Consider the following 27,046-nt stretch of genomic DNA (forward strand, 5'->3'; position numbering starts at 1 on the left):
CAGGCCGAGAAGGGAGGGGAGCAGAGGGAGGGGGACCCGGCCGGCGGAGGAGGAGAGAGGGGAGGAGGCGGCTCTGGCAGCGCGCGCGGCGGCGGCGGCGGCGGCGGCGGAGGTAGCGGCAGCGGCGGCGCGGAGAGCTCGGACTGGGAGCCCAGAGCTCGGCAGGGCAGCGGGAGAGCAGCAGCCGCAGGAACTGCAGCTCTGCCAGCTAGGGCCGAGCCTAGAGACACCGGCCTGGCTGGTCCACGCCAGCCGCAGGTGGGAAGGGCCTGGGATGGGGAGCGAGGGTCTCTCGGCTAGGGGCTGAAGCTGAGCCGAGGTGCTGTTTCCTCCCTCTGTTCCCTAGACAGTGGCCGAGCATGGAGCTGTCCCCCCGCAGCCCTCCAGAGATGCTGGAGCCGGATTGCCCGTCACCCCTGGAGCTGAAGTCAGCCCCAAGCAAGAAGATGTGGATTAAGCTTCGATCTCTGTGAGTCCCTGGTCGGGAAATGGGGGGAAGGGGCCATAGGAGCTTGGAGTGTGTATGCGGGGGGCGGAAGGGGGACCTGGAACCGGGCTGGTAAATTCTCTTGGGCACACATTTTGGCAGGTGCGAGGAAACCCGGCCCTAACACGCGTGTCCAGGCCACATGTGCCAGGCATGTGCGGAGCAAGCCGGTTGGTTGGAGCAGGCTTGGGAGTTACAAAGCTAACGATGTACCAGTGCCTGTGGACCCCCAGGGTGACACACGCAGCGCGAAGAGGCGGCACAGTATGTGCGGTGTGGCAGGGCTGCAGACGGGCAGCATTCAGGAGGTGCCAGGCTGACTCACACGTATCCATGTGCAGGGTTGTGCAGATGTGAGACACATCACATGCGTGTGCACGAGTGTCCGTGGGTCACAGAGGTGTGTTGTAGTGATTGCACACAGATGCAGATGTAGTGCATGGGGATACTTATGCCAACCTGTGGGTCATATATAGGTTGATTGGGATTGGTAGTTTCTACCCTCTGCATCCCACGGGGTGCCCCATACTTGGGTTGCTCATCTTTCTTGGGGCCTGGAAACTCACTCTACATATTAATGACCCACCTGGAATCTGGAGGAGGGGGTGGAGCCCCCACCTGGGAGCTGGAAGAGGAGGTGGCAGTGAAGAAAGGATGATTGACAGGAGCCAGGTAATTGGCTTAATCAAAGCCTTTTTGTTTATATAGGATCTTCCAGGATCTCCAAGCACATTTTGGCATCATTTCTTATTGTTGCAGGATCAGGGCTTGTGGGGAAGAACAAATGGGGGAAGGAAGGACTCAGGTGTCCCATACACCAGTCTCAGGGAGGAAAGGAACTTTTCTTCTTGCCCCTCAGAGGAGGAGAGGATTGGGTCAGAGACAAGCCATGCACCATATTTACCTCCCAGTCAGCTACTATCGGGCAATAATCTCCGCAGTCTGTTGATTTTTAATCAGAGAACAAGGAAATATATCCCTCTTGCTAAGATGACTCCCTGCAGCCCCAGGAAAGGCTGGATAGGAGAGAGGATGGATACTTGGTGAGGAAACAGTAAATGTAGCCTCTGAACCCTGTTTCTCTCCAGTCACCTCAGAAGTGAACACTGAAGCTTTCTATTTCTGGGTTCTGATACAGGGAGCGGTGGAGGTAGAGGATGGATAGATGCGTATGGTTGTGTTCTTCAGATACTTTGCCTGTGGTGATAAGATGACGCCTTTTTATTGGGCAGGTGGGTTTGATTTATACTCTCACTGCTTAGAGAGGCCTTAGGGAGAACTGAGGCACAGTGGACAACAAAGCTTGGACTCCAAATTTGCTCCTCCGTCCCCCTCCTTTGCTGCCTCTGGCCAATGCAATTTGCTGGGCTCTATGAAGCGCAGCCTTGGAATGAGTTCTGGGATGAAGAAATGGAAAACTGGATTGAATTGATTTTTGTTGGGAGGAGTGCTGGGTGATTTTTGATAGAAAATGATGCCTTGCTAATGGTAACTAAGTTGAAGAGAGGGCCAGGTAAGGAAGTGTTCAAAAGGCAAAGAAGGGGCCTTAGGGTCTATAAATGGGAGAACTCCATGTCCTGGGATGACTTCCCCTTAGCACTAGTGGCTCATCATGTACTCCCCTTGCTTACATCCAGGTAATGGGGCCCTATAGAAGAGAGGATTTCACCATCTCTCACACCTTTCTAACTAAAAGTCTTTCCTAAAAACAAATTGCTGTTTCTCCCTTGATTGTGAGAAAAGCTCAGTGGTGAGAGAAGAGGATCACAGAAGGCACTGAAACCTGGGAGGGAAGGGAGCGGAGGCAGCTAACCCCCTAGAGAGCTTCAGCTGACATGGTCTACATGGTGGATAAGGATCACTAACCTTAGTGATTAGATTATTCTGGTCATCACTCACTTCAACCATCTGGGCTGTAGGTCTCTCAGGATGGCCTCCCCACAGCATAAATAGCTCATCATATACACACGTTGCCTCCATTCTAGCTAGCTATGTGTACTAGTTTAATCAGAAAAGTACCATATCCCCATGATTAATTACCAGGAGTAAATTCCCAGTCTCCTTTTCTCAAAGCAGAGAAGGATCTCGGTATCAAGGTAGATCCCAAGTTGATGTCTTTCTGGATTTGGTATTCTTTGAATATTGGGGAGGTTTTAAAAATCAGATGAAAGAAAATTAAAGGATTTAGGGATTTTCTTGGCTAGCAGAAGTTCCCCAACTTTCTGGGTCAGGAGGTTCCTAAAAAGGTGAAAAAGGAGGAATTTCCTTAAATGGGAATATAGTCCTCCATCCCTTTCTCGGGCTAGGGAGGAAAAGGTTGTTTAGTCTAACAGGGAGTAGACATGATTATCTTAGGACTGGGTACTACATGGAAATGAAGACAGATGGGATATCTATCTATCTATCTATCTATCTATCTATCTATCTATCTATCTTACATAAAGAGAGATGTCTTGATTCTCCTACTCAACACATCCTACCCCACACCCCTTTAATTTCTAATCTAAGACATCTAGATCCCTTCAGAGGGTCCCATGCCTGGTGTTTCTGCCTCTGACTAAAAAAAAAAAAAACCCTTTAATATAATTGTGTAGGACAATTACTAGTTGGGAAGAATATCCAGGAATTCTGTTTCTAACACTAGAACCCTGTCAAAGGATAAATTCAGAATCTGGAGCATATGAGCTTGAAAAAAGTCTTCAACTGTGGGATTTTACCTCTGGCTAGTCAGAAAATTTTCCTAACTAAGCAGACTCACAAACTGAAGCATGGGAGAGGCTGGAGAGAAAGTCTGGAAATGCTGAGTAGGGCAGGATGATTTTCAGTATCTCTAATCCTAAGATGAAGGATTTGACTAGACTGACTATTGGTCCCTGAGACCAGAGGACTTTGGAGAGTGTGTTGGGAGAGATCAGTAGAGGTAGAAGGAGTTTTCTGTGTCTTTTGTGAATCAAGGAAAACTATGAGCAGAGACTGGCTTGCTGCTTCAGCTCATTCATTCATCTGACAACTAGCTGAGAGCCTCCTGTGGGCCAGGTGGTATGCTTGATGCTGGGGATACTGTGGTGGGCCAAATGGACAAGGAGCTTGGGTCTGGTTCAGCTCCATTCAGTGGTATGGAGAGTGGGGTAGGCACCCTTTCCCTCATTTTGTTATACCTACCCAAGTGGTAAAATTCTATCACTCGGGGTTTCCACCTAATTTTTTCTTTTGGGGGGTTACATACACATAGGAAAAGCACAGATATGAGTTCCCTCTCCCAGGACAGTACAAGGGTCACTCTCATCCCTCTGCTCCAGTTTCTATTGGATTTTTACATTTGACAGATAGAACTTCCTCCTTCCTGTGGGACAGAATAGATCAAATCCCTTTTTCTTCTCTCCCTGCTTGATTCACACACAGATCTCTGAGGTCTAGATTCAATGTCCTATGATGTGGTTCAAGGTCATTACAGATGAGATTGGAGCAAGGACCCAGTTGGGGATTATATTTTTGTTCATCTTTGTTTCATCAGAGTCTTCTCTGGTACCTTCAGCATAATAAGCACTCAATAAATAGTTGTAGGGAAAGGAATGAATGAATGAATTAATGATCGTATGTCTATATGCCATGGAGCCTAGTTCTGCTTCTGATTCTGTGGTGCGTGGGTACCTCCATGCAGGAGGTAGGAAATAAAATGGAGAGGGAGAGTCTTAAAAGGTGTGGGGTTTGGGGACCTCAGGACTCAGCCTGGAACTGGAGGAATTACAGATAGGATATAAAAGCTATGGTATTTGGATTGTGTGAATGATGTATGTCAGGATGAAATTGTGAATGTGTGACGTGTATGTGTTTAGGTAAAGGTTGATGTGCATGCCGGAAGCAGAGCTCCATGCTGATGTCTCTGTTTTTTTGTTTATAAACGGCATGTGTGATAATAAATGTGCTTGGAAGGTGTGTAGTTACCTGAATATGTGCATGAATGGGATGACGTAAATGTGTGTATATGTAGGTAATGGAATAATATGTATGTGTGATCCTGTGTATGTATTTGTGACACACAAAAATATCTTTTGACAATACCGGGGTGATCCAGAGGGCAGGAGAAGGAAGCCGAGGGACTAGACTGGTGGCTGCATTGATTTACCCTGCCTTTTGTCTTCATTTTGTATATGCCCTGTGAAGTAATCTTGTGTGGCTCTTACCAGTTCTGAAAATCATGCTGCTCTCCTCCATTCTCTGTATATAACTGTGGAGCTGCTGAGAAGATTGCAGGATAAACTGTGGTTCCCTGGACCTCTGGAGAAAAGGGAGCATCATTTCTCTCAGTTGATTTTTTTTTTGGTGTCATCTTCCCCAGTTTAGTCCCACCGTCTTACCTGCTTCACTTGCATCCATGGCACAGGGAATCTCTCCTCCTGGTTTTTATGCCCCCTCATCCATCGGATGTTTCCCGTCTTGATTCCCTCCATCTGCTTTGTTTGAATGAGGATTGCGTGGCATCTCTGGAATGGTGGAGGGTGGAAAATTCCTGCAGGAAGGTGAAGGGGAGGTGCAGAGACAGGGAAAATCAAACTCAGACCAGAAGAAGAATTCCACACACCTCTGGTCAGAATAGGTGGGAATTAGGGAGGCAGGGTGGTGATAGGGGAAAAGCAGAGAAAATATTGGGAGCCTGGGGTTTGAGTTCACATTCCCACTCTGGTAATCACTGGCTGTGTGATCTTGAGGTCATATAGTTCCCTGGAGTCTCAGTTCTTCATCTGATATCATCCATATGAAAGTGACTTTTACATGACAAAGCCTTTCAGCACAGAGAGCTTGCATTGTGAAGAGGCAGGGGAATAGGAATGAATAGGAATGACTGGGACAAGGGAGAAAGATAAAGACTCAAGTGGCAGCAATATGAATGATCTAATAAATTCAAGTTCCAGTGTTCAGGACATGATTTGGAAGGTTTTTGTTGACAAATATTTACCTGGATGAGGTAAATATTTGAATGAGGATTGCGTGGCATCTCTGGAATGGTGGAGGGTTGAAAATTCCTGCCTGGGTGAGGGCAGGTGTCTGAGCTTAGGGAATAGAAAGTTGGATGGTGTTGGAGGAGGGCTATACCATGAAGGATATGGTATAACCCTTCAAAGGAAAGAGAGGGACTGCTTGTCATCTTGCCTCAGTGGTCAACAAGAGGTGGATGGAGAGATGGCAGTTCTGAGCGTGGGGAGCGTGGGGAGCCCGACATGGGTGGATTCTGGGAGCCTTGGGAATTCCCTTTGGCTTTCGTCCTTTCATCCTAGGCCTGGGGTAATGCCTTCAGGTATGCCACATCCTATTTTAGAGAACCTTTAGAACCCGATTTTCACTCTGCTTGTCCAGGAGCCCCAGGAGGCAGGTTGGAAAAAGACAGAGAGGAAATTCCACCTCTGAGGCTGCATTTGTCTCACTTTTGCACAGAGGAAGGTGAAGGAGGTTGGGGATATAGTGAGACTGAAGGCCAGGTGACTTAGTTGGAGAGAGGCCTGGACACCGCCAGATCCTTCTAGACTCTTCTCTACCTGCCCCTGCCAAGGGCATTACTAAAACCCCTGAATTGAGTGGTAGTCTCCAACTTTCCCTCTTTTTATTTTTTGCTCCCCCCCTCCACCAGCCCCCAACTGGGATGGAGGAAAACAAAACCTGGGAAGAGGTCTTGCCTGTCTTTTGAGTCTATAAAGGAATCATGAGGATATATCTTTGACTGCGCTGCCCTCTCCTTTCTTCTTTGTTCTTCCTGCATCCTCTCCTCTGTCCCTTCCCTCCTTTATCCCCATCTTTCTTTCCTGGGTTCCATTTTGCTCTTCATCCCGTCTCACTTCTTTTCCCTGTTCCTGTTCCCTTTATTACCTTCTCCCTCTTGCCTTCGCTCTCCCACTCCTCCTCATCTTGACTAGGAACCAGAAAATCCCTGGGAGGCCCTCCCCTCACCCAGATGTTGCTGTGGCGGTCATGGTTGTTGCTGGCTAAGGTTGCTGCAGGCACCCTTTGGGGCCTTCGTAGGAGTCCAGCCTCAACTCCTGTGTCTGCAGGCCTTTCTCCTGCCTTCTCAGTGACCTCATCCTCCCAGCTCCTCCGGGAGGAAGCCGAGTAATTGCCTTTGAATCTCAAGGGGCTGATTTTCTCAGGTACGGAAGTTGAGTAGCTATTTTCCAACTCTCTTCAGGACAGCAGCAGAGAAAGAGGGACAAAACCAGGGCAGCAGGTGGGGTAGAGGCGAGACAACTGGGAGACGGGAATTTGTTAGATAATGAGATTGTCCCCTACAGGAGGAAGGCTAGATGGTCCAAGAGAACTGGGAGAGAATCCCAGGAAGGGGCATAGGTGGGAACTGTGGGGCAAAGGCTCCTAAGCAGGGAAAAGGAGAAAACCTCGTTATCCACTCAATGCAGGGCTGTCCCCAGGGCCAGTGCTCTTCCCCCTCTGCCCTCATATCCCCAGTGCTTCAGCTGCTCCTGTCCGCTCAGCTCCTGCCGCATCTGGAGCTTACCCCTGTCTGAGAAGAAAACATCGGATTAGGATTTTACTTCAGCATCTCAGACCTGGCAGAGGTGTGGCGAAGGAGCCGTGTTGGGGCTTTGGTAGAGGGGCGGGCTTGTGGGAAAAAGACCAGGATGTATCCAGGGAGAGGCCTGGGGCTGGGGCGCTGGCAGAGGAGTTCAAGAGGGGGTGATTCAGGGGTTGCTGTTGGCTAGAGCCGACTCTTGGGCCAGTCAATTGCACAGTTGCAATGAGAAGTCAGAATTGCAAATAATGAGAGTGGCTGCAGTGGGGTGACGGGCTGCCACTGGGTATTGGCACCGTTTCGCGGGGAAGGGAGCTTGGCCTGTGGGGGGCGGTGCTTGGTGATTCTCTGGCAGCAGGACCTGGAGGCTAGGGCAGTTTCTCCCTTCCCTTCTTTCCCTTGGCTTCCTGCTCCCCTGTTTATCAGCCCTTGCATATGTAGCTTGGCACCTTCTCCCCGTTCTCTCCTCTATGCTCACCTTGTTTGGAAACTTCCTGGGGCCTGAGCTGAGTGAGCACACATGCCAGCCCTGTTGTCAAGCTCCCTGAACCCTGACCATCTCGCTACCAGGCAGGAGCTTTGGATACTCCAATGTGAAAGGTTGAAGATAAACCCAGTCCCACTAACCTCACCCCAAAGATGTCTTTGTCCTTCCTATTCTCTCTCCTTCTACTCTTTGAAATGCCAACAAAGTTGGCAGTTGTTTTGATTGCAGCAAAATAGATTGGTGGTAGATATGCAGGAGAACTTCCTGGGAAATTCATAGAGGTCAGAACACGGCCTTTCTCTGACTGCTTCTGGAAGAAGCAGTGAGTCAGTAAGAAAAACCTGGGAACCAAGGCCCAGGTTTCCTATTTCTCTAGTGTCTCCACCCCAGGCTTGAATCTGAGAGTCGTAAGGGGTTACAGAGAAGGAAACCGATGCCAGAGATAGATGGGGACAGTGCTGGGACCAGACTGAAATCCTGCTGGTGCATAATCTAGTGTCCCATCACACCTACAGGCATCCCTTGCCAGGCTTCCAATCACTTTTCCTTCCCAGGCCACCTTCGGCATCTGTTAGGCTCCCTGGAAAGCAGGGCATCTGCTGGAAACATCTGTTGGGATGTGGTTTGGAGGGCTAGTGGGGTGGTCCATGTGGAAGTGGTTAATGAGCAGAATAAAATGGCATAGGGAGGGAGAGAGAAGTGGACAAGTGAGCCAGAGGAAGATTCTTTTGGACTGGGTCCTGGGAGCTTCCTCTCCCATCTGCCTTCCTCTGACATTCTTGCCCGCTCCTCCCAAGGCCTCCTTTTCCCAAGGGCTGAAGCCCGAGGGAGAGGTGACTCCTTTGTGTGCTGGGCTGGGAGCTAGGACACCTGGGTTATTATTAGTCTGGGCTAAGGCTCCAACTGTTTAGATTATTCCTTTCCTCATGTGATCTGCGCTGTGCTGGGCTGTTGCTAGGAACACCTGTTAGAAACAGCTTCTGGGTAGAAGGGGGAGCTGCCTTCAGACGTGGGGAGGGTGGAGCAGACTTCTCCCTCTCACCTCCTTCTTCCATGTTTTCCCATACTTTCTCCTGTAGCACCTTCCAAATCTTCCCCCCGAACCTGCCTTCTTAGTACCTCTTGCCCCTCTCCCTCGCCTCCCTCAGCGCTCTGGTTTCTGTACTTCCCAACTATCTTCCAGTCTTCCCCTGCCCCTGCCCCATCTCTTCCCCTCCCTTCTCCCCTCCTCCCCCTCTCCCATGCCTAGAGATCTCTCACCACTGCTGCCATGTCAACCTGAGGCCTGCTGCCTCCCAGGATGGCACCCCAGCTCTGCCACCAGGGGGGCTATTTTTATCTCTGGAGCCACCCCCGCCACTCTGCCCAGCCAGCTGCCAGAATTGGGGCTGCTCCTATAGCAATGGAACGCCAGGGGAGTGATGGGAATGCCTGAGTGAGGTGGAGGCCGGTGGTTCTTAGCTCTGGAGCTCCGTGCTCAGCCAGATCCCTGGCTCCTGCTTCCATGGCTTCCCTGGCCTCTGTGGAATAAGAAGCCAGAGAGAAGCCCTGGATGCCTAGAGTGGCTGTGGCAGGGAGGCGGGAACTTCCCCACCAATAACCCAGATACCATTTGGGGCCTGGATGGAAAATTGGGGCCAGGGTACAAGGGTGGGCACCTGGGACTTCTTCTATGGAGCTCTCCTGGTAAATATTTGCTGGACTAAATGAAGGCTTGTATTAAATAACAATCCTTTGCATGTATCACTTTATAGTTCCCAAAGTGTTGTCATACAATATCTCATTAGGTCTTTGTGAGAATTCTGTGACGTACATTTTATTTACCTGCAGCAGACAAGAACGCTAGAGCTCAGAGTGACTTGCCCCAGGTCACAGACAGTGAGAAAGTCCAGGCAAAAGTCTCCAGACTTTAACTCATGTCCTCATCTTCCTGAATTTAGATGATTTCTTTGGTTCTTTCAATTTCCAAGGTTCTGGACCCTTGAGATGAGCCAGTTCATCCCTTCACCAGAACCACCCGCCCTTATGCCTCCTCTTCTGTAACAGGGAGAGAAGGGGAGACAGTTTCCCATCCTTTCTTCCCTCTCCCAACTCCTGTTCCTCAGCGCAGGGTGGGGAAGCTGGGTGTGGGCAGGGGAGAGAGGCATTATGGTTGGGCTCCTTTTTGTTTTTAAACTAAATTGATGGGCTAAAGGAAAATGGATTTCTGGACTCTGCTGGTGTCCTCGCCTCTTTGTACTGCCTCCCAGCTGGGTGACGGTCTCCTTAGCTCAGACAGAGGCAGAGTGTGGGGTGTGGATATATGTGGGTGTGTGGAATTTTTTCCTAAGGAAGAGATGGTAGTTGACCAATATCCCTTCTTTTTAAGAGCAATAAATAATAATAGGCTAGAATGAGTGACACAGCATGTGCTGTGTGTGTGAAAGAGAGAGAGAGAGAGAGAGAGAGAGAGAGAGAGAGAGAGAGAGAGAGATGGAAAGCAGTCATTTGTCCAACCAACTTTGGTATTATTGGGCAAGAGAGCAGAAGAATGGGCAGGATATCCTTGTCAAGACTTTTTTTTTTTTTTTTTTTTTTTTTGGTACCTGGGATTGAACCCAGAGGGGTTTAACTACTGAGCTACATCCCAGGCCCTTTTTAAAATATTTTATTTAGAGACAGGGTCCCACTAAGTTGCTTACAGCCATGCTAAGCTGCTGCCTAGTCTAAGAAATCCCATCTTTCAATAGGAGGGTTGAGGCTAGGGTAGCAGGGCCTGGAGTGAGGCCACTGGAGAGAGAGGAGCTGACTTGATCTGGAGGTGGTTGTTGTTGCAGGCTGAGTGTAATGGCTCCCACCTGGCCCATTCCCACCCCCATCCCTCCAAGCAAGCATGTCCAGAGAACAGGCCAAATGATTTGGCCCTCCTAACCTGAGTGACAGTTCTGTGTCTCTGACACTGAGTCTAATCCTTTTTCTCTGAAAACCAATCAGCTTGTGGTGGTTGTGGGGAGGGTGGTGGTGGTGGGGGCACAGAGAGAACAAGGTGGACAGAGTGGGTTTCCTTTCTTCCCCGTCTGCAGCAGCCCTACTTCACGGCCATCAGGAGTTCGCTAAAGAAAACCACTTGGAGGTCTTTAACCTCCATGGCTCTTGTTGCTGTCGGAGCCCACTTCAACTCGTCCCAGCCCTCAGCAAGGCTGAGGAACAGCAGCTTCCCAAACTTCTTTTGTTTATAATCCTTCGAGACTTTGGCATAGTGACAAGGTATTTTAATTTCTTTCTGCTCTTGGTAGGAATGAGGAAGAAGACTTCCTGTCATAAAATCCAAGCTCTGGCCTGTTTCTTCCTTTTCCCTTTCTCCCGCCATGCTCATCTGCACGAGCCCTTTTCCTCGTTTCCACATTTCCCCCAGTCCTAGACCCTAGATTAAGGAGACTATAGGTGCCAGGAACTCTTGTCACTGCCAGCGTTCCTCTTCACCCGCTCCCTCTCCTTCTTAGCCCCGCCCAACCCCTCAGCTGACCAATCGCGGCCCCAATGTACTTGTATTGGTGATGTCATCTCTCAGCCAATCAGGAGGCTGTCGGGGCTGTGTGCGCACGTCCACTTTCCGCTGCAGAGGCCAGGTCCTTTCCTTCTCTGCCCGAGGGAGAGCAAAGTGTGGAGGTGGAAGAAGTGGGTTTTGGTCTCCAGGCTCCTTCTGGGTGCCTCTTGTGGTCCCTCCTGGGCCATTTCATTACCTCTCTCCCTCTGAGCTGGGCTGATCACTCTAGTTAAATTCTCCACTCTCTTCTTCCATTTTACAGATGAGAAAACTGGGGCTGGGAGTGTTAAAGTAATTTTCCTAGCCTCTTGGTGTTTAGAACAGGACCTCCTGACTTTCAGTGACTGCTTGGGGTGGGTGTCCTTCCCTCCATATGAAACCTTCTCTCAGGATCACCTGGATCTAAGTTTCAGCAAGCGTATACCCTAGAGTTTCTAATTCTCTGTGGGAAGTTCATCCTCCTGTCTTGCTTCCATTGGTGGGTTAAAACTCATTTTGAAGAATGGTCCCAGAAAAAGACCCTGAGAGGGAACTGAATCTACTTAACCCCTCTAGGGGGCTACCGCAGGGTTCTTTCCCCTTCCACCACAGACTTATTTGTGACAGATTCAGGGTAGTTCCTTGTCCCTGTATCCTAAAGCCTCTTTTTCCCAAAGAGGAGCCCCACCTCCAGAACAAGGGGCTGGACTATGCTATTTCTGTCCTTTCTGGGATTCTTCTGACAACATCTGATTCAGATGTGAAACTTTTCCCCATGGCCTCTCACCCAGTTCCTGTAAGCTGAGTCTCTGCCTCATCACTGGTTCTTCCTCTAGTTGGACCCTCCACTCCCATTATCCAAAGTGATTTCTGATCAGTCACTCAGTTCTGTTGGGACCCGAAGAAGGAACTTGGAGGCTCAAGAGGGAGTTGTTCCCTTGTGGGGGCCCTGGGTCCCAGGGGTCAGCATTTTGATACTCGAAAGTAGGAACTTTCGATTTCCATGGCAAACCCTGTACCTGTTCAGAGGAGCCATCTTCAGGGTCCCATCCTCAGGTAGGTACCAGGGATGAGATGGGAGGGGCGGAGGAGGAAAGAACAGGTTGTTTGTGGGTCCACCCGCTGTAGTTTGGTGGAGGGGAGGGATCAAGACCTGAGAGTCCCTGTATGATTTGTGTGTCTGTGTGCACCGACTTCTCCACCTTTTACTCCATCCACCCTGCCTTCGTCTTATTCTCCTCCCATTTTTCATCACTTTCCTTTTTTATCACTTTCTCCTGACTATGGCAGGTGACTTAGCAGTATATCCCCCCTTTTCTCCCCTTCCCAATCCTCAATGTCCTTAGGACCTCACATTCCTTTGAAATGTCTTCATCTTGTCTTAAAAGCCCAAGCTGGAAACAGAATTCTTCCTCTGACTCCTAACCCTCTGGCTTGAGACTGACTTATCCTAAGCTCCCTACTCGCGGCAGGTGATCTTTTCAGAACGGTGGGTGCTGGAAGTAGTGGCAGAGGGTGTTGGAAATCCCCATAACATCAGCCATGTGGTGATCCAAAGAAATGAGCTGGTGGGGGCTGGGGAAGCCGGGCTTTTCTGAAGTGTTGGAGTTTTTACTGCCAGGAGTCTTCTCTTCCAGCTGGCTGCCTAGAGCTAGGAGAGACTGGGGCTTCCAGGGGTGAGGATCTGAGGCTTTTTGCATCATGCAGGGACTGAAGGTAAAGGAAAAAAAGTGGTAGTGGGGAAACAGGGGTAGGGGTGGAGGTAGGAGGAATATTGGGGAAGCTTCCAGTTTTCTTTGTGGCTGAATGAGAACGGGACAGTGTTGAGTATCTTGTTCTCTAGGGAAGGGGGACCATTCCCTGCCAGATTCTCTGAGGCCTGAACCAGAGGGTTGAATTAAAACTGATGTGGGTGGGAAGAAGGACTTCCTGCAGAATAGTGAGGTGAGGGCTTTGGGTGGGTCTAGGAAGATCCTAATTCTGAAGGATTTTGGAACAAGAGAAGACCTACTGACTAGAAACTCTGGTGTGTGTGTGTGTGTGTGACTTCAGGAGGGTGCAGTTCAGCACCTGGATCCTTTCAGCTTCCTGAGTCCAGATCTTCTTCTTGGACTCCTCCTTTGTCAAATTTATTCTCTAATTTTTTCTTCCCTCCCTAACCCCTCCTTCTGGTGTCTGGGTCAAGTTTGGTTCAGATTTCACCAGAAGCTGTACAAGAGCTCCTGGATGAGCTCTAGAGGCGAGGGAAAGAGGACCTTGGGGAGCCGTGTGTCAACCTGCAGTCTCACTCTTCCCCTCAGCCTTACTATTGGAGTTTCAGAATCTGTGGCTCCAAAATTTCCGTGGTGAGCTCTGGGGCATGGCTTCCCATCTGATTAATCTGTCCCCTTCCCCTAATATTTATTTGTTGAACTGTCACTGAGCACCTACTATACGCTTTGAGTATGGCAGCCAAGAGAAACCAGTCACAGTCAGTGCCACCCAGACACTCACCTCCCATTGTCCCACCTACAGGAGCACTTAAGGTCCACCGGTTGAGGCTGGAGGGACTGGTGAAATGCTGTCCACAGCTCTCCAAGCAAAGTACATGACTGGACTTGCTTTGCCCTAACACCTTGATTGTGTAGGGACATAGGCAGGTTCATAAGTGTTAGCTGGAGACCTTGCCAACCCGAGATGGACAAGTTGTATGACTTTGGACAAGTCACTTACCTCCTTGAGTAGTCATTATCATTCTTCTGTGTCCTCTCTAAGGGGGCTTCCTAATTACCTGCCTCCATCCAAACTCTACTTCCTCTTCTCTACTGGACTTGGGGGAGAGCAGACAAGCTATTCCTGGGTTTGAAGGGAGTGTGGGAGGAGCCTCACAGGGTCATTGTGGTGCTGGTCACTTAATTCCTATTCAAACCAGATTTATGGTGACCTTTTGCACGTGCCAGGTCTTTTGCATATATTATTTTGTTTAATCCTCTTAATAGCCTTATGAGGCCGCTTCATTATCATCTTCACCATTTTACAGAAGAGGAATTGATGCTCTAAAGGAAGTACTTGAACTTTGAGTGTATTGGAATCATCTGGGGTATTGGTTAAAAAATGCATATTCCTGGATGATCCCTTGGGAAATCCTGGTTTAGCAGGTGTTCAGTGAGGTCTGGAATGTAAGTTTTAACACGTCCCGAGGTGATTCCAGTGGGGAGTCTCTAGGCCACATTTTAATAAATACTGATTAAGAGTTAGCCACTTGCCCAAGGGCTCACCGCAGGAAGTGATAGCTTTGAACCTAGGGTTCCAGCCTCTAGCTTGCTGCTTGGGTGCCCTGGGCCCAAGCTGCCTCCTGAGCCTGGGTTTTGCATTGAAAATAGGGCTAGCAGTTGCTTCCCTCCTCCCTCCCTCATAGGCCCATTGTGAGGATAAAATGAGATAATGTAGGAGAAAGGGCTTTTTAAAATGTAGAGCTGGCAGCATTGTTAGTGATTATGCAAATACACGCAAATGAGCACCCGTGGGCGTGGCTGTTCACTTGGGAGGCAGTGCTGGGATGTGCAGTTTCCAGAGGTGGATTGAGAAAGAAACTGGGAGAACTTTGGTGGTGGGCCTTGATCCTTGGGGACAGAGTATTTGGTTGCTGAAGGCCAAGTGACCTGGAAGGTTAAAGTAGAGGGACTCTGTGGGATAGATGGATCCATAGCCCATAGAAGAGGGCTTTCTTTCTTTTGGGGTTGTATGTCCCCAGATTCCAGGGTCTCTGGCCACTGGGACTGACCAGGAGAGGGAAGCCCCAGCTTATGCTTGGGTCCTCAAGGTACCTCTTTGTTCTGTGATCCCTGGTGTGTTCTGGAAGATACTGGCCAGTGGCCCCTTTTGGGCTCATTTGGCTGGGAAAGCCTTGGCGATGTCTGTCTAGCCTCTCTCCACGCCTCCTGATGAAGGTGAGCCAGGGCTGAGCTTTGCTGAAGCTGCCTTCCCTCTTGGCTGTTCCCACGAGCTGCCACTGAGGAGGCCCAGCACCACCCTCAGCTTCTTACCTCCCATTTTTGCTGCCTTTCCTTCTGTCCGCTTTGCTCTTAGACATGCTGGTCAGGACGGGCAGGACTGCGCGCCCTGAGGTGAGAGCTGGCCTCTGATACTTGCTGGCGCTGGCTATTTTGGGCACCCCTATTTCAGAGCTGCGGAGACCCCAGGATTCTAGAGCTGCTTCTGTTCAGGAATGCCATTGTTCAGCCCTCCCCCGGCATCCCTGGGAATTGATGCTAATTTCAGCCTCTGGTCCCTGACTCATCCTCTTTCCCTGACTCATGGGTGACCTTGGGTTTCTGAAGCCCCCTCTCAGTGGGGAATTGTAAGGGCCACCGTGTCACTCTGGTATGGGCTTTAGGTGGGGCAGGGTGAGATTAGGTAAGGGGAAGGAGAGAGTCTTTAGTCACATTTTAAAAATTGCCACCTAGAATCAGAGAGCTTCATTTGCTTCTGACAGCCTGGTCTGGACTTGCCAGATGTCTAAGAAGCCCCTCAGTAAATCACTGATCCCCAGAATTCCTAAGCGCAAAATGTGAGGGGACTGTCCCTTTAGGGAAAGCATCCGGGAAGTGAGATGCCTGGCCTCACCTCACGACTTTTGTCCTGGATGAAGCTTAGGCTGGTCGTAGGCAGGGCATAGGGACAGTAACTGCCAGAGCTGGTGCAAGACTGGGGAGGCAGGGGTTAACCCAGCTTTGTCCTGGTTGATGGATTCTGGAATCATAATCCATTAGCTCTGCCTGCGTGGAGTGAGGCCAGGCGAAAGCATTCAGATTGGTCTTTGTTCTGTGCCTTTGCCATCCCTGCCAGGGACAGAGGGGCTGTGGACATGTTCCCCCCTTCTTGCCTTGACCAAGAGACAATGAAAGAATCCTGGGGGTTATTCTGGTTGCTGTGGATTCTCAGACCTCTCTCCTGGGTGAAATAGCTCTAGGTTATTCAGGTGATCAGAAACTCATCCCCCAAATGTGACCCCAGAGGCTTGTACCTGGCTCGTTTTGCTGGGCCCAGGCAGTTTAAAGAAGAGTTTGCAGGAAGCAGAGGTCAGATGGTAGGCGAGAATGGTAGAGTCAGGAGAGCCTGGGATGAGACTTTGGGGATATATAAACTTCCTACAGGCAGTAGCCAAAGCCCCAGAAGAAAAAAATGACCTGCTATTGTCATTGATGTTAGAATTATTAACAACTTAGGGAAGACTGAAGCGATTTCAGTAAGAGGTGTCCTATTAGAGAGTTTCATGACAAGGTAGCAGTCTCTGAGCGGGTTAACTGTCTCCACACCCTTCTGCAGGCTGCGCTACATGGTGAAGCAGTTGGAGAATGGGGAGGTAAACATTGAGGAGCTGAAGAAGAACCTGGAGTACACAGCGTCTCTGCTGGAGGCTGTCTACATTGACGAGACGCGGTGAGAGACCTACACCACCAGCTAGACCCACGCAGTTCAGTCAGGGAGTAAGAAAGTAAGGAAGAGGCCAGACGGCGGCGCCCGCCTGTAATCCCAGCGGCTCAGGAGGCTGAGGCAGGAGGATCTCGAGTTCAAAGCCAGCCTCAGCAACTTAGTGAGACCCTAAGCAACTCAGTGAGACTCTATCTCTAAATAAAATATAAAAAAGGGCTGGGGATGTGGCTCAGTGGTTAAGTGTCCCTGGGTTCAATCTCTGGTGGAAAAAAAAAAAAAAGCAGAGAAAAGGGTAACAGGGGCAGAGTCAGGGAGAGAGGAGAGGCAGATAGAAAGAGCTCTTGAGAGAGATGACGAGGGAGAGGAAGGGGCAGATGCAGAGACAGAGGGGGCTAGAGGTGTAACTCAGTGGTAGAGCGCTTGCCTGGCATTTATGGGGCAGAGAGAGAAAGAGGGAGAGAATGCTCCAGAGTTGGAAGAGACCTTCAAGTTCATCCGACTCTAACCTTCCCAGTGTGGAATACTTCTCTGGGCCTGCGTGGCCCACTTTGGGAGCCACTGATTCCGTGTGGCTCTCGAGCTCTTGAAATGCGGCCAGGATACTTGCTATACACATGTAAGTTACATGCTGGTTTTCAAAGACTTAGAAAGACTGTAAAACGTGTCCTTCATGTATGTCATAGGGATTCCCATTGAAGTGATTATTTTGGAGGTATTAGCTTAAATCAAATTTGTCATTAAAACAAATTTCACTGTTTTCTTTTTACCCTCTTAATGTAGCTACTAGAAATTAAAAACTTCACATATGCAGCTTGCAGCTTGGTTCTTCGGGCTGTGTGGCTGGGTAGCATGCTTGGCCGATGACCTCGCAGGGCCGGCTTGAACTCTGCCGTGGTCGGGGTGCTTACTACCCCACACAGTGAGCTGCTTCCCTGCTGGAGATGCCAGACAGTGATACAGAAAAAAAAGATGGAGCAAAAGAAAGGAAAGGGTGGGCAGAGGCAGAGTGAGCTGGCATGGTACTCAGCGTGGGGTGGCGGGTGCAGGGTCTCTAGCTGTGGCAGCGCCTGTCTCTCCTCTGTGACCCCCCCCCCCCTCTGGGCTGCAGGCAAATCTTGGACACAGAAGATGAGCTTCAGGAGCTGCGGTCGGATGCTGTGCCTTCGGAGGTGCGGGACTGGCTGGCTTCCACGTTCACCCAGCAGACCCGAGCCAAAGGCCGCCGAGCGGAGGAGAAGCCCAAGTTCCGAAGCATCGTGCATGCTGTGCAGGCTGGAATCTTCGTGGAGCGGTGAGGTTTGCCCACACCCAGTCTCCCTTTCCCTCCAGCTCTGCCCTGCTTTCCCAGCTCTCCTGGTCTTTTCTGAGCCCACCAGCCGCATGACCCCACATGCTCATGGCTCACCCCCATGGCTCCACCCCGCCAGGTCCCTACTCCCCCGACTTCACAACGGGGCATCTTTTCACTGTTCTCTCTTAGGATGTTCCGGAGAACATATACCTCCGTGGGTCCCACCTATTCCACTGCAGTCCACAACTGTCTCAAGGTGATCCTTGGGTTTTGGGGAAAGAGAGAGTTAGGGGTTGAAATAGCCACTGGGACTTCCAGATTCTGTTTATGATGTGATTTTACCTTCCCTTTTATTGTTCCCATGTTCCTCAAGACAACGTTTGCCTACTCCAGAGGCAAACCCTTGCCTTTCTTCCTCTTCCACACTGTGAGCTATCTGGGAAGAAAGGGTTCATTTGTTTTCCTGCTTCCTAATTTTCTGTAATCTTGGGGAAGTCCTCCTTGAAGTCTAACTTCAAGCCTTGTTACTGCAAGGAAGCTCCCCAAAGGGAGCTTCCCTGCCTAGTCCATTTTTTCTCCACAGAACCTGGACCTCTGGTGCTTCAATGTCTTTTCCTTGAACCGGGCAGCAGATGACCATGCCCTGAGGACCATTGTTTTTGAGTTGCTGACTCGACATAACCTCATCAGTCGCTTCAAGGTTGGGCAGGATTCTCTACTGCTCTCATTCTTGTTCTGAAAGATTCCCAGCCAGTAGATTCCACAGGCTGCCCCATTCGGTCTCAGTGCCAGGGCAGCCTCCCAGGCCAGCCTTTCCTGCCTTTGTATAGTCCCAGCCTCTGACCTCCCTGATTGCTTCCAGCCGAGGACTCCAGGTGTGCACCTGTCTGGCCTGGGATTCTGCCTCCCTCCCTGCAGGTCTGGATGGCACTCACCTCCCTTTTGGCTCCTGTCTGTGACTCTGGGGGCCTAGAGTGCAGATGCTGTCAGCGGGTGTCCTTTGGGACTACAGTCTCTTTTGTTTCCTGGGCAGGAAGAGGGGACATGTTTGGCTACCCCTTCCCTTGCCCCCCAGCGCCAGCCTCTGTGTGAGGGATTTTGTGGAGAGGGCCGGGTCTCGGCAGGGCTGGCGTGGAGCCCTGTGGGCGGGAGGGTGTGTGAGCTCCATTTACTCTTCAGCTTGACTGGCCAGGAAGAATGATCTGGGATTCAAGGCTTCTCCAGATCCTGTGCTAGGAGGGAATAAAGACCAGGAAAAGGCACTTCCACATGGAAGAGCCACATGTGGCAGTGGGTGTGAGGGTTGAAGAATGACCGCAGGGGGCGGGGAGGTTCCTGGTGGGCAAGCGGGCGCAGCCATGGAGGCTGAAGGTGGAGGGAGATGCCTGTGTTCCCAGCCACTGCCATAGAGAGGCCCAGTCCGCGGCGTCCAGGTGGAGGATCCCCTCCCAGCCGGGCTCTGGAAGTCCACCGTGGCCATCCTCGCCCTCTCACTGCAATGGACCACAGTCCTCATGGTCCATGGGAGCCTTTCCTGGACTCTCCAGTCCTCCCCTCCCAACAATTCCCAAGAGTTTCCAAAATTTTCCCGTGGTGCTCCGCTGAGACATTAGCGCTTTCCTGCGGCCTGTCCTGCAGTTTCATGATCTTCCCTCCAGCTCTTCTGTCCCTGTCCCCGTCCTCATGACAGAGAACAGCAGGGTCCTTTCCCCAGCTCCACACTGGTTCACGACACACGTCAGACACCAGCTTTTCCCAACTCTGTCTCCTTACCTGGAAGGCCTGGGTTTGGGGGACCCCAGGGCTGGGTTAGGCTGGCCCCATCTGCCTGCTCCGAGGCAGCCTGTGTGTGTGTGTGTGTGTGTGTGTGTGTGTGTGTGTGTGTGGCTCACACACTATTGTTTGCCGGGCAGCACCTCCATCTTCAGTTTCCCCTTCTCTTCCTGGGCACCCAGCCCCTCCTTGCTCCTCTCTTTCCCTTCCCTTCCCTCCAGGGATGTCATGGCAACGCAAAAGCAAGGGCAGTTGTCATAGCAACAGTCCTTTAAAATTCCCTGAATTTGGGGCACAGCCCTCCAGGGGTAGGGGAGGGGGATGTAGGGTCTGACTAGTGGCGTGTCTTCTGCCTCACTCTGCACTTTATAGCTCATCTCTACAGAAGCTTCCCAAAGTGCGGAACCTTGGTCCCTTGCAGCCTAGGAGATCCAGGGACAGGGGAGACACCAGCTCTGCCCCCTGGAGCCTTGAGCCTTTTGAAGGAGGCAGACACACCCTAGGGCACATATAGAGACAGGGCCAGAAATGTGTGTGCGTGCGGGCGGTGGGGGGACTGTTGGGTGGAGGTCGGTGACTGTGGTGGGGAGGTGGCCAGGGAGGGCTTCTTAGAGTGGAGGGCGAGCCACATCTGCTGGCTGGGTGCGTCCTCTCTCGGTCATCTTTATTCCCCTGCTTCTGAGCCTTTTCCCATGGTACTGGATTTAGGGATGGGGCTGTGTGGTTGGAAGGCAGGAGGGAAGCTTTCTTTCCTTTTCTTAAAAATCTCCAAGGAAATAATAATTATAGCAACTCTTTAGAGAGCACTTACTAAGTGCCTTGTACTTATCTCATTAAATTCCAGGTAGGTGGTATTAACTTCGTTCTGCAATTAAGTATCCAAGGCACAGGAAGGCATGTGGCTTGCCCAAGGTCACACAGCTAGCATGAGATAGGAACCGGGATATGAGCCCAGGTTCAGCTGGCTGTAGCCCCTGCTCTCTCCCCATGCCATGCTGCCTTCTAAAGGACAATGGGCTTGCTTGTTGCTGCCATTCCTGCAGATCCTCAATATTTCTCCATGTCCTCCCTCCTACCACAGATTCCCACTGTGTTTTTGATGAGTTTCCTGGAGGCCTTGGAGACAGGCTATGGGAAATACAAGAACCCTTACCACAACCAGATCCATGCGGCTGACGTCACCCAGACAGTGCACTGCTTCCTGCTCCGCACAGGGATGGTGGTAGGTGCCTGGAGAGCACATTCCCATGGCTCAGGGTCACGGCGTCAGCCCTGTGAGTCTAGCTTATCCTCCAGTTCCATGTTCCCCTCTCTGCTTCTGCCCCTTTGGCATCCCAAAGCCTGTACAGAGTCAAATTGAATGAACTCACGCTAGAGAATTCCCAGAGAGAGCAAAACTTCACGGTAGTGTTGGGGACATGCGGGATGTAGTAGGATTGTTGCAGGTTGGGATGGAGAAGGGTCCTTGGCCCTTCCAGGAGCTAAGGTACCTAGCTGCATCCACCTGAGAGCTGACCTTGAAGATGGAAGACGACTGAGTGGTCTACCTTTGGGCAGTGACTGGCGCGGCCACCTTCTCTCCTCCTCTCTCTTCCCCCCAGCACTGCCTGTCAGAGATTGAGGTCTTGGCCATCGTCTTTGCCGCAGCTATTCACGACTATGAGCACACAGGCACAACCAACAGCTTCCACATCCAGACCAAGTACGGGGCGGCACGTGGCAGGGCAGGCGGGCCGAGTGGGGGAGGGGAGGTGGCCAGGGTTCCCCTCACAGAGGGCTGGACAGGACGACCTTGGCTCTGCAGGTCAGAATGTGCCATCCTGTACAACGATCGCTCCGTGCTGGAGAATCACCACATCAGTTCTGTCTTCCGCATGATGCAGGATGACGAGATGAACATTTTCATCAACCTCACCAAGGACGAGTTTGTGTGAGCAGAAGCCACCCCTGTCCTCCTCAGAGACCCTCAGCCCAGCCTCTTCTCCCACTTCCTGGACCTCCTGTGCAGCCGGAGAGCCCATCACTTCTTTTTTCTGTTCATGTAGAGAGCTGCGGGCCCTGGTCATCGAGATGGTGTTGGCCACAGACATGTCCTGCCATTTCCAGCAAGTGAAGTCCATGAAGACAGCCTTGCAGCAGCTGGAGAGGTGGCGCGTGGTGGGGTGTGGCCGGCGCCAGGCCAGGGGGCGGGGCGTGTGAATTGGGGTGTGCGCCGGGAGGCTGGTGTGTTCAGTCTTTACCTGGGTGTGGAGACTCCCCTGGCTCCAGACATCTACCTGTGCCAATCCCTGTATGTGCATGTGACATGGGTGAGTGTGGCCTGGGGTTTGCGTGCGGCTGGTCACCTGACCTGCTGGAGGGCACTTGACCAGGAGTCGGAGAGGGGTCTTCCCCTGTGGCCTCAGGATGGGCTTAACTCCACAGTGTTGGGAAACTCAACCCTTCTGGGCTCCCGGGTCCTTATGGGTGAAGTGGCGAAAATGATATGCCTCTCTCCACAACTGGCTTGCCACTAGCTACTGCTCCAATAGGGCCATTGAGAGAGTCATGTGAGGTTAAAAGAAAGAACCTCAAAACAGGACACACCAAATGCCATAATTACATCTAGTGCTGCTTAGAAGTGGGGAGTATCTAAATGTAAAGGAGAACAGAATATGTTTGTGTGTGCCCTGAACGTGTGCGCTTATCTCTGTGTATGGTCTGTGTGGGAGAGTGTACAGTGTCACAGCGGGTCATTGTCGGGGGTATGATAATAATAATGATTATCACTATAAATAACATTGACTGAGCACTTATTATGTGCCAGACACTCTTCTAAATACTTATTTGTTGTATGTCATTTAATTCTTAGAACAACTCAACATGTGGTAGAGTTGTTATTTTCATTTTAGAGTTGAGGAAAATGAAATATGGAAATTTTAAGTAACTGGCTCAGTGGCACTCAGCTAGTGGGTGGTAGGTTTGGGGGATTCAAACCCATGCCCTCTGATCCTAGGAGTCTGGCTTCCCACTCCTAACCTATGCTGCTACCTGTACACATATAGGTGTGTGTGTGTGTGTGTGTGTGTGTGTGTGTGTGAGTGCATGCGCGTGCATGTGTGTGCCCAGGTGCATGTGTGTGCATGCGCGTGTATTTGTGTGTGCGTGTGCAGCTCTGGTGTTTGGACTTGTGTGAAGGGATGCGCTTGGATGGTCTGAGAGAGGGCACCGGGCTGGGAACGGCTCAGATTTCCTTTCCCCAAAGGATCAGTTTCCCTTTCCTTGACACCTGCCCCAACCAGGATCGACAAGTCCAAGGCCCTGTCTCTTCTGCTCCATGCTGCTGACATCAGCCATCCAACCAAGCAGTGGTCAGTCCACAGCCGCTGGACCAAGGCCCTCATGGAGGAATTCTTCCGCCAGGTAGAGTGGCAGGTTCAAGGCACAGACTCCTCTGCACCCACAAGAGCCCCTGCCGTGCCAGCTGTGCACCAGTCTGGTGGGTCTGAGGCTCCCTCTCCAAGCTTCCCCACCCTGTCCTCTCCCCGCAGGGAGACAAGGAGGCAGAGCTGGGCCTGCCCTTTTCACCACTCTGCGATCGCACGTCCACTCTGGTGGCCCAGTCTCAGATCGGTGAGTGACTTGCTACGGGCTAGGGGAGCCGTAGTGGGGGTAAAGGGTGCTGTGTGGGCCTGGGACAAGATTTCTTCAAGTCCCTAACACCCCAGACCACTCTTCCTGCAGAGGCAAGGCTGCTCCCTGTGCTAGGGCACGGGGTTCCACAGTGGGAGGCCAGGGGCTGCATGGCAGGAGCCCTGGGCTCACAAAGACGTCGTCCTAAAGTCCGTCCCCACTGGGAATGTTCCAGGTTACCTCTCCACTCTGTCCCACTCACAGCCGGGGTGGAGGGGTCACAGGCATGTCAGCTGTGCCCTCCGCCACGCCCTCCAGGTAAGTCACCTCTACTGCCTTACCCGCCTCCCTACAGGTTTCATCGACTTCATTGTGGAGCCCACGTTCTCTGTGCTGACCGACGTGGCAGAGAAGAGTGTCCAGCCCCTATCAGATGAGGACTCCAAGTCTAAAAACCAGCCCAGGTGAGGGGGCTGGAGTGACCAGGTCTCCTGGTTCTGGGGGAGGGACTTTGGATCATGGAGGACCAATTCCTGGGGAGGAGGTCCAGCCAGGGGGCTGTGGAGAGGTGGCTTACTCTAAGCTTGGGGCCCCTCTGCTGCTTGTCACGCAGCAAGGGTGGAAGGATGGGGTGGGGGCGGGGCCTGGACTGCTCCTCTGTGCCTCACCACGTTTTGGCTTCCTCCGTTGGTGGTCTTCATTGCCTTTCCAATAATCTTTGTTTCCAAAGAGAAGGTGTGGAGAGGGAGGGGTGAAACTGGGGGGTAAGGGACAGGGACTTGCAGAGTGTCTAGCAGAGGAAAGAGGACCTGGCTTCTAGGCCGCCTCCGCTCCGCCGCCGGCCCTGAAGCTGGTGCTGGAGTGGGCGTGCTCTAACTTCTGGAAGGGGATCGGTCCTGTTTCTAGCTTCCAGTGGCGCCAGCCTTCTCTAGATGTGGATGTGGGAGACCCCAACCCTGATGTGGTCAGCTTCCGCGCCACCTGGACCAAGTACATTCAGGAGAACAAACAGAAGTGGAAGGAACGGGCAGCGAGTGGTGGGTGCTGCGTGCGGGGTGAGCCTGTCTGGGTGGCTAACCAGCAGCAGCAGGTCTGGGCTTTCTTAAACCCCAGGGCAACTCTGACCCCCTAGAGTTGGGAAAGGAGCCAATTAGACTAAAGCTAGGTCACAGGGAAGATTGACTAGCTGAAGGGCCTGGTTCTAGATGGATGTGTGCCTCTGTAGATTTATTTGGGTAACTTGGTGGCTTTGGCTTTTCCTCCTGCGGTGGGAGTTGGGAGTTTTGGCCGGACTTGGGAGGAGCTTCCGGGGAGGATGGGTAGGATGGAGCTCGGCTGGGAGGCAGGGCACTGGATGAGAAGTTCCTATTTTTTTTTTTTTTTTTAATACTCTCCTTCATATTCTTTCTTCTCAGGAAAAAATACTTCTTGGTCTAACTTCGACTTCCTTTGCACCCCTCTGCAGGCATCACCAACCAGATGTCCATTGATGAGCTGTCCCCCTGCGAAGAAGAGGCCCCACCCTCCCCCGCAGAAGATGAACACAACCAGAACGGGAATCTGGACTAGCCGGCGCTGGCCCAGGTGAGCGGCCCAGGTGAGCTGGTGGAGGAGAAAGGGAGAGCCACATCAACACGGCCTCTTGGATGGGTCATTTCTGGGTGCCAGGGGATGTGAGGTTCTCCTGTTTTCCTTTCAGGCAGTAAAGTGGAGGAGGTAAAGGCACAGGGCAAGGGTTGGGGACGGGAAACCCTTCTACCCTCTGGGTCCCACAGTCCCTGCAGGAAGGAAGGACAGAAGCAGAGGGTGGTCCCTGCACCAGGCTTTGTGAGGGTTAGGGACAGGCTTGGTGAGGTCAGGTGAATGCCACTTCCATTTCAGCGCAGCTCATGCCCTTGGCTGGCTCACTTCTGAAGGGCATTTTTGCACAACTGTACTTGGGACCAGTGGGGATCTGGTAGGACCCAGATCTGGCAGGATGGGCTGGAGATGAAGGCAAAGACCCCAGCACTGAAGCTTCTCCCTCTCTCCCCAGGTCCTCCCTGAGTTTGCAGTGTTTGATGTCATTAGCACACCATCCATCGGGACTGGCTCCCCCATCTGCTCCCAGGGAGCATGGAGGTCGCGGAAGAGACAACCCACCCGAAGGCCAAACACCAGAGATTGTGGGGCTGGGGGAAGGGCCCCTCCCCACCTGACACCTACTGGGGCGCACTTTAATTTCCCGGCAGCAAGACTGGGGAACTTCAGGCTCCCAGTGGTCACTGTGCCCGTCCCCCTGCCTCTGGGCTCCCCTCATGACCAGATAGCTACCTGGAAGAGGGGAGCTTCCTGGAGGCTTCCCAGGGCCTAGAGGGGAGGGTCAGAGATGCCAGCCCCCTGGGACCTCCCCCATCCTTTTTGCCTCCAAGTTTCTAAGCAATACATTTTGGGGGTTCCCTCAGCCCCCCACCCCAGATCTTAGCTGGCAGGTCTGGGTTCCCCTTCTCCTCCCATGGGAAGGGCTGGAATAGGATAAAAAGCTGGGGGTTTTCAAAGCCCTATGTGCAGGAAGGGGAGGGGTTTCCTCGGGGCTTGGTCCCTGAGATGGACAGGGGTGGGTGGGCATCCTCCTCACCCCACACTTGCACTGCTTGGGCCCCATCTCTTGCCCGACTCCCTGGGCTCCTCTCTCCCATCCCCAAATGACTGGGGGAGGAGAGCAACCATTGGGCCAGGGTCTGAGGGGAGGCCTGTCCTGAGGGCCTCGAGAGCTGGGGCTTGTTACCTGCTCTGGCCAAGTCTTGAGCCCTTTGCCTCCTTCCTGTCCCCTGGGGCTAGGAGGCTCCCATCCGACCAATGTCTGTAAAGTGCTTTGAGGTCTCCACAGCAAAGCACCTTCAGGGTGTATTTTATGAGCACAGGCAGGAGAGTCCAGCTGGGTTGGGGTCCAGGGTGTGGGGGGAGGGTGAGCTATAATCCAGTAATCCTGTGTTACTAACAGAGAGGGTCCCTCCCCTCCCTCCATCTCCCAGAACTGGCCCAGCTGCAGGCACCAAAAGACCCCTTCCCTGGGACCTTGGTGGGTAGAAGGCAGATGGTGGGGGTGGGGGTGGAGTCAGGGCCACTGCTGTCATAACCTCTGGGGAGAGCCCAGCCAGGCCCGGTGCCCCTTCCTCTCCTCAGGCTCCTCTCCACTCCACCTGGCCCCAGGAAAGGCCAGTCCAGGTGACTGCCTCCTCCTTTCTTGTAAATACCAACCATGCATTTGTACAGTGGACCCTGTTCTTGTGAAATCCATATTCATGGTCCCTCAGACCTGCTACCCTGAAACTTTCCCTTTCTACCCCACCGTGAGTGGGGCAGAGACGCATGTGACTCACCCCTGCCCTTGGTCTCCCCGGCCCCTGCATAGCCAGAGATCAATAAAGAAGGGAGACTGGGCCTGGCTGTGTCTGTGTTCACGGGGTGGAAGTTGGTCAAGCTTTGTCATGTGCCCTGTTTTAAGCTGGATGGGACGCTGGTGTGGTGTGCCCCCAGTATGTGAGCTGAGGTCCAGAGGCACAGGAGGGCCTGCAGGGGCGGAGCTTACACCTCTGCACAACACTGCTGCTTCAGCAGGAGGGTGAAAGAATGATCATCTCCCCTCTTTTTCATCTCCACTACCTGGGAAAATCAGTCGGTGGCAGGAGAGGCCTGGCTGTGGGATCAGAGGACATTTCTTCACCTATGCTTGGTTTTTGTCTAACTCTGGCCCCTCAGTACCTAGCACAAGGGAGAGATGATTCTTCAGTTCTCTGCAAGGGCCTCTCTATCCATCTTTGTTAATGGGTTGGAATAAGAGCCTGTGGTCTCACTGCTGGAGGAGGGACACATCAATTAATACCTCTCTACCATGAGCTAAGGGCCAGGGTGCATTTCCCCTTTTGTCCAGCAGATGGCGCATGCAACATAGTCACATCTGGGCGAGGGCACAGGCT

General features: G+C 52.0%; 1 protein-coding gene across 3 annotated transcripts; it reads left to right on the forward strand.

The window, feature by feature from the left end:
• Window positions 1-70: 70 nt before the first annotated feature.
• Window positions 71-26,510, forward strand: Pde1b (phosphodiesterase 1B). Of its 3 annotated transcripts, none has more exons than XM_047550735.1 (16): window positions 71-258; window positions 347-469; window positions 16,304-16,417; window positions 17,520-17,702; window positions 17,892-17,958; window positions 18,286-18,402; window positions 20,557-20,697; window positions 21,077-21,177; window positions 21,280-21,405; window positions 21,521-21,622; window positions 22,757-22,877; window positions 23,006-23,087; window positions 23,443-23,551; window positions 23,994-24,124; window positions 24,553-24,684; window positions 25,123-26,510. In XM_047550735.1, exons 2-15 carry the CDS (start codon window positions 360-362, stop codon window positions 24,654-24,656), a joined length of 1,608 nt encoding a protein of 535 aa, XP_047406691.1. In that variant the 5' UTR covers window positions 71-258; window positions 347-359; the 3' UTR covers window positions 24,657-24,684; window positions 25,123-26,510. The 3 variants fall into 3 exon arrangements, with proteins under 3 accessions (XP_047406691.1, XP_047406690.1, XP_047406692.1); XM_047550734.1 differs by having other exon boundaries at window positions 24,553-24,671; XM_047550736.1 differs by lacking the exons at window positions 71-258; window positions 347-469 and adding an exon at window positions 11,783-12,052 and having other exon boundaries at window positions 24,553-24,671.
• Window positions 26,511-27,046: the final 536 nt, after the last annotated feature.

This window comes from Sciurus carolinensis, chromosome 4 (assembly GCF_902686445.1).
Source record: "Sciurus carolinensis chromosome 4, mSciCar1.2, whole genome shotgun sequence".
Lineage (NCBI taxonomy): Eukaryota > Metazoa > Chordata > Mammalia > Rodentia > Sciuridae > Sciurus > Sciurus carolinensis.

What these genes read in the sequence shown, in the direction of transcription:
- Pde1b (XM_047550735.1), top strand. Translation starts at nt 360, where the DNA reads ATGGAGCTGTCCCCCCGCAGCCCTCCAGAGATGCTGGAGCCGGATTGC. An exon ending in GCTGGAATCTTCGTGGAGCG is followed by an intron (nt 17,703 to 17,891) that starts GTGAGGTTTGCC and finishes GTTCTCTCTTAG; the next exon opens with GATGTTCCGGAGAACATATA. An exon ending in CAGTCCACAACTGTCTCAAG is followed by an intron (nt 17,959 to 18,285) that starts GTGATCCTTGGG and finishes TTTTCTCCACAG; the next exon opens with AACCTGGACCTCTGGTGCTT.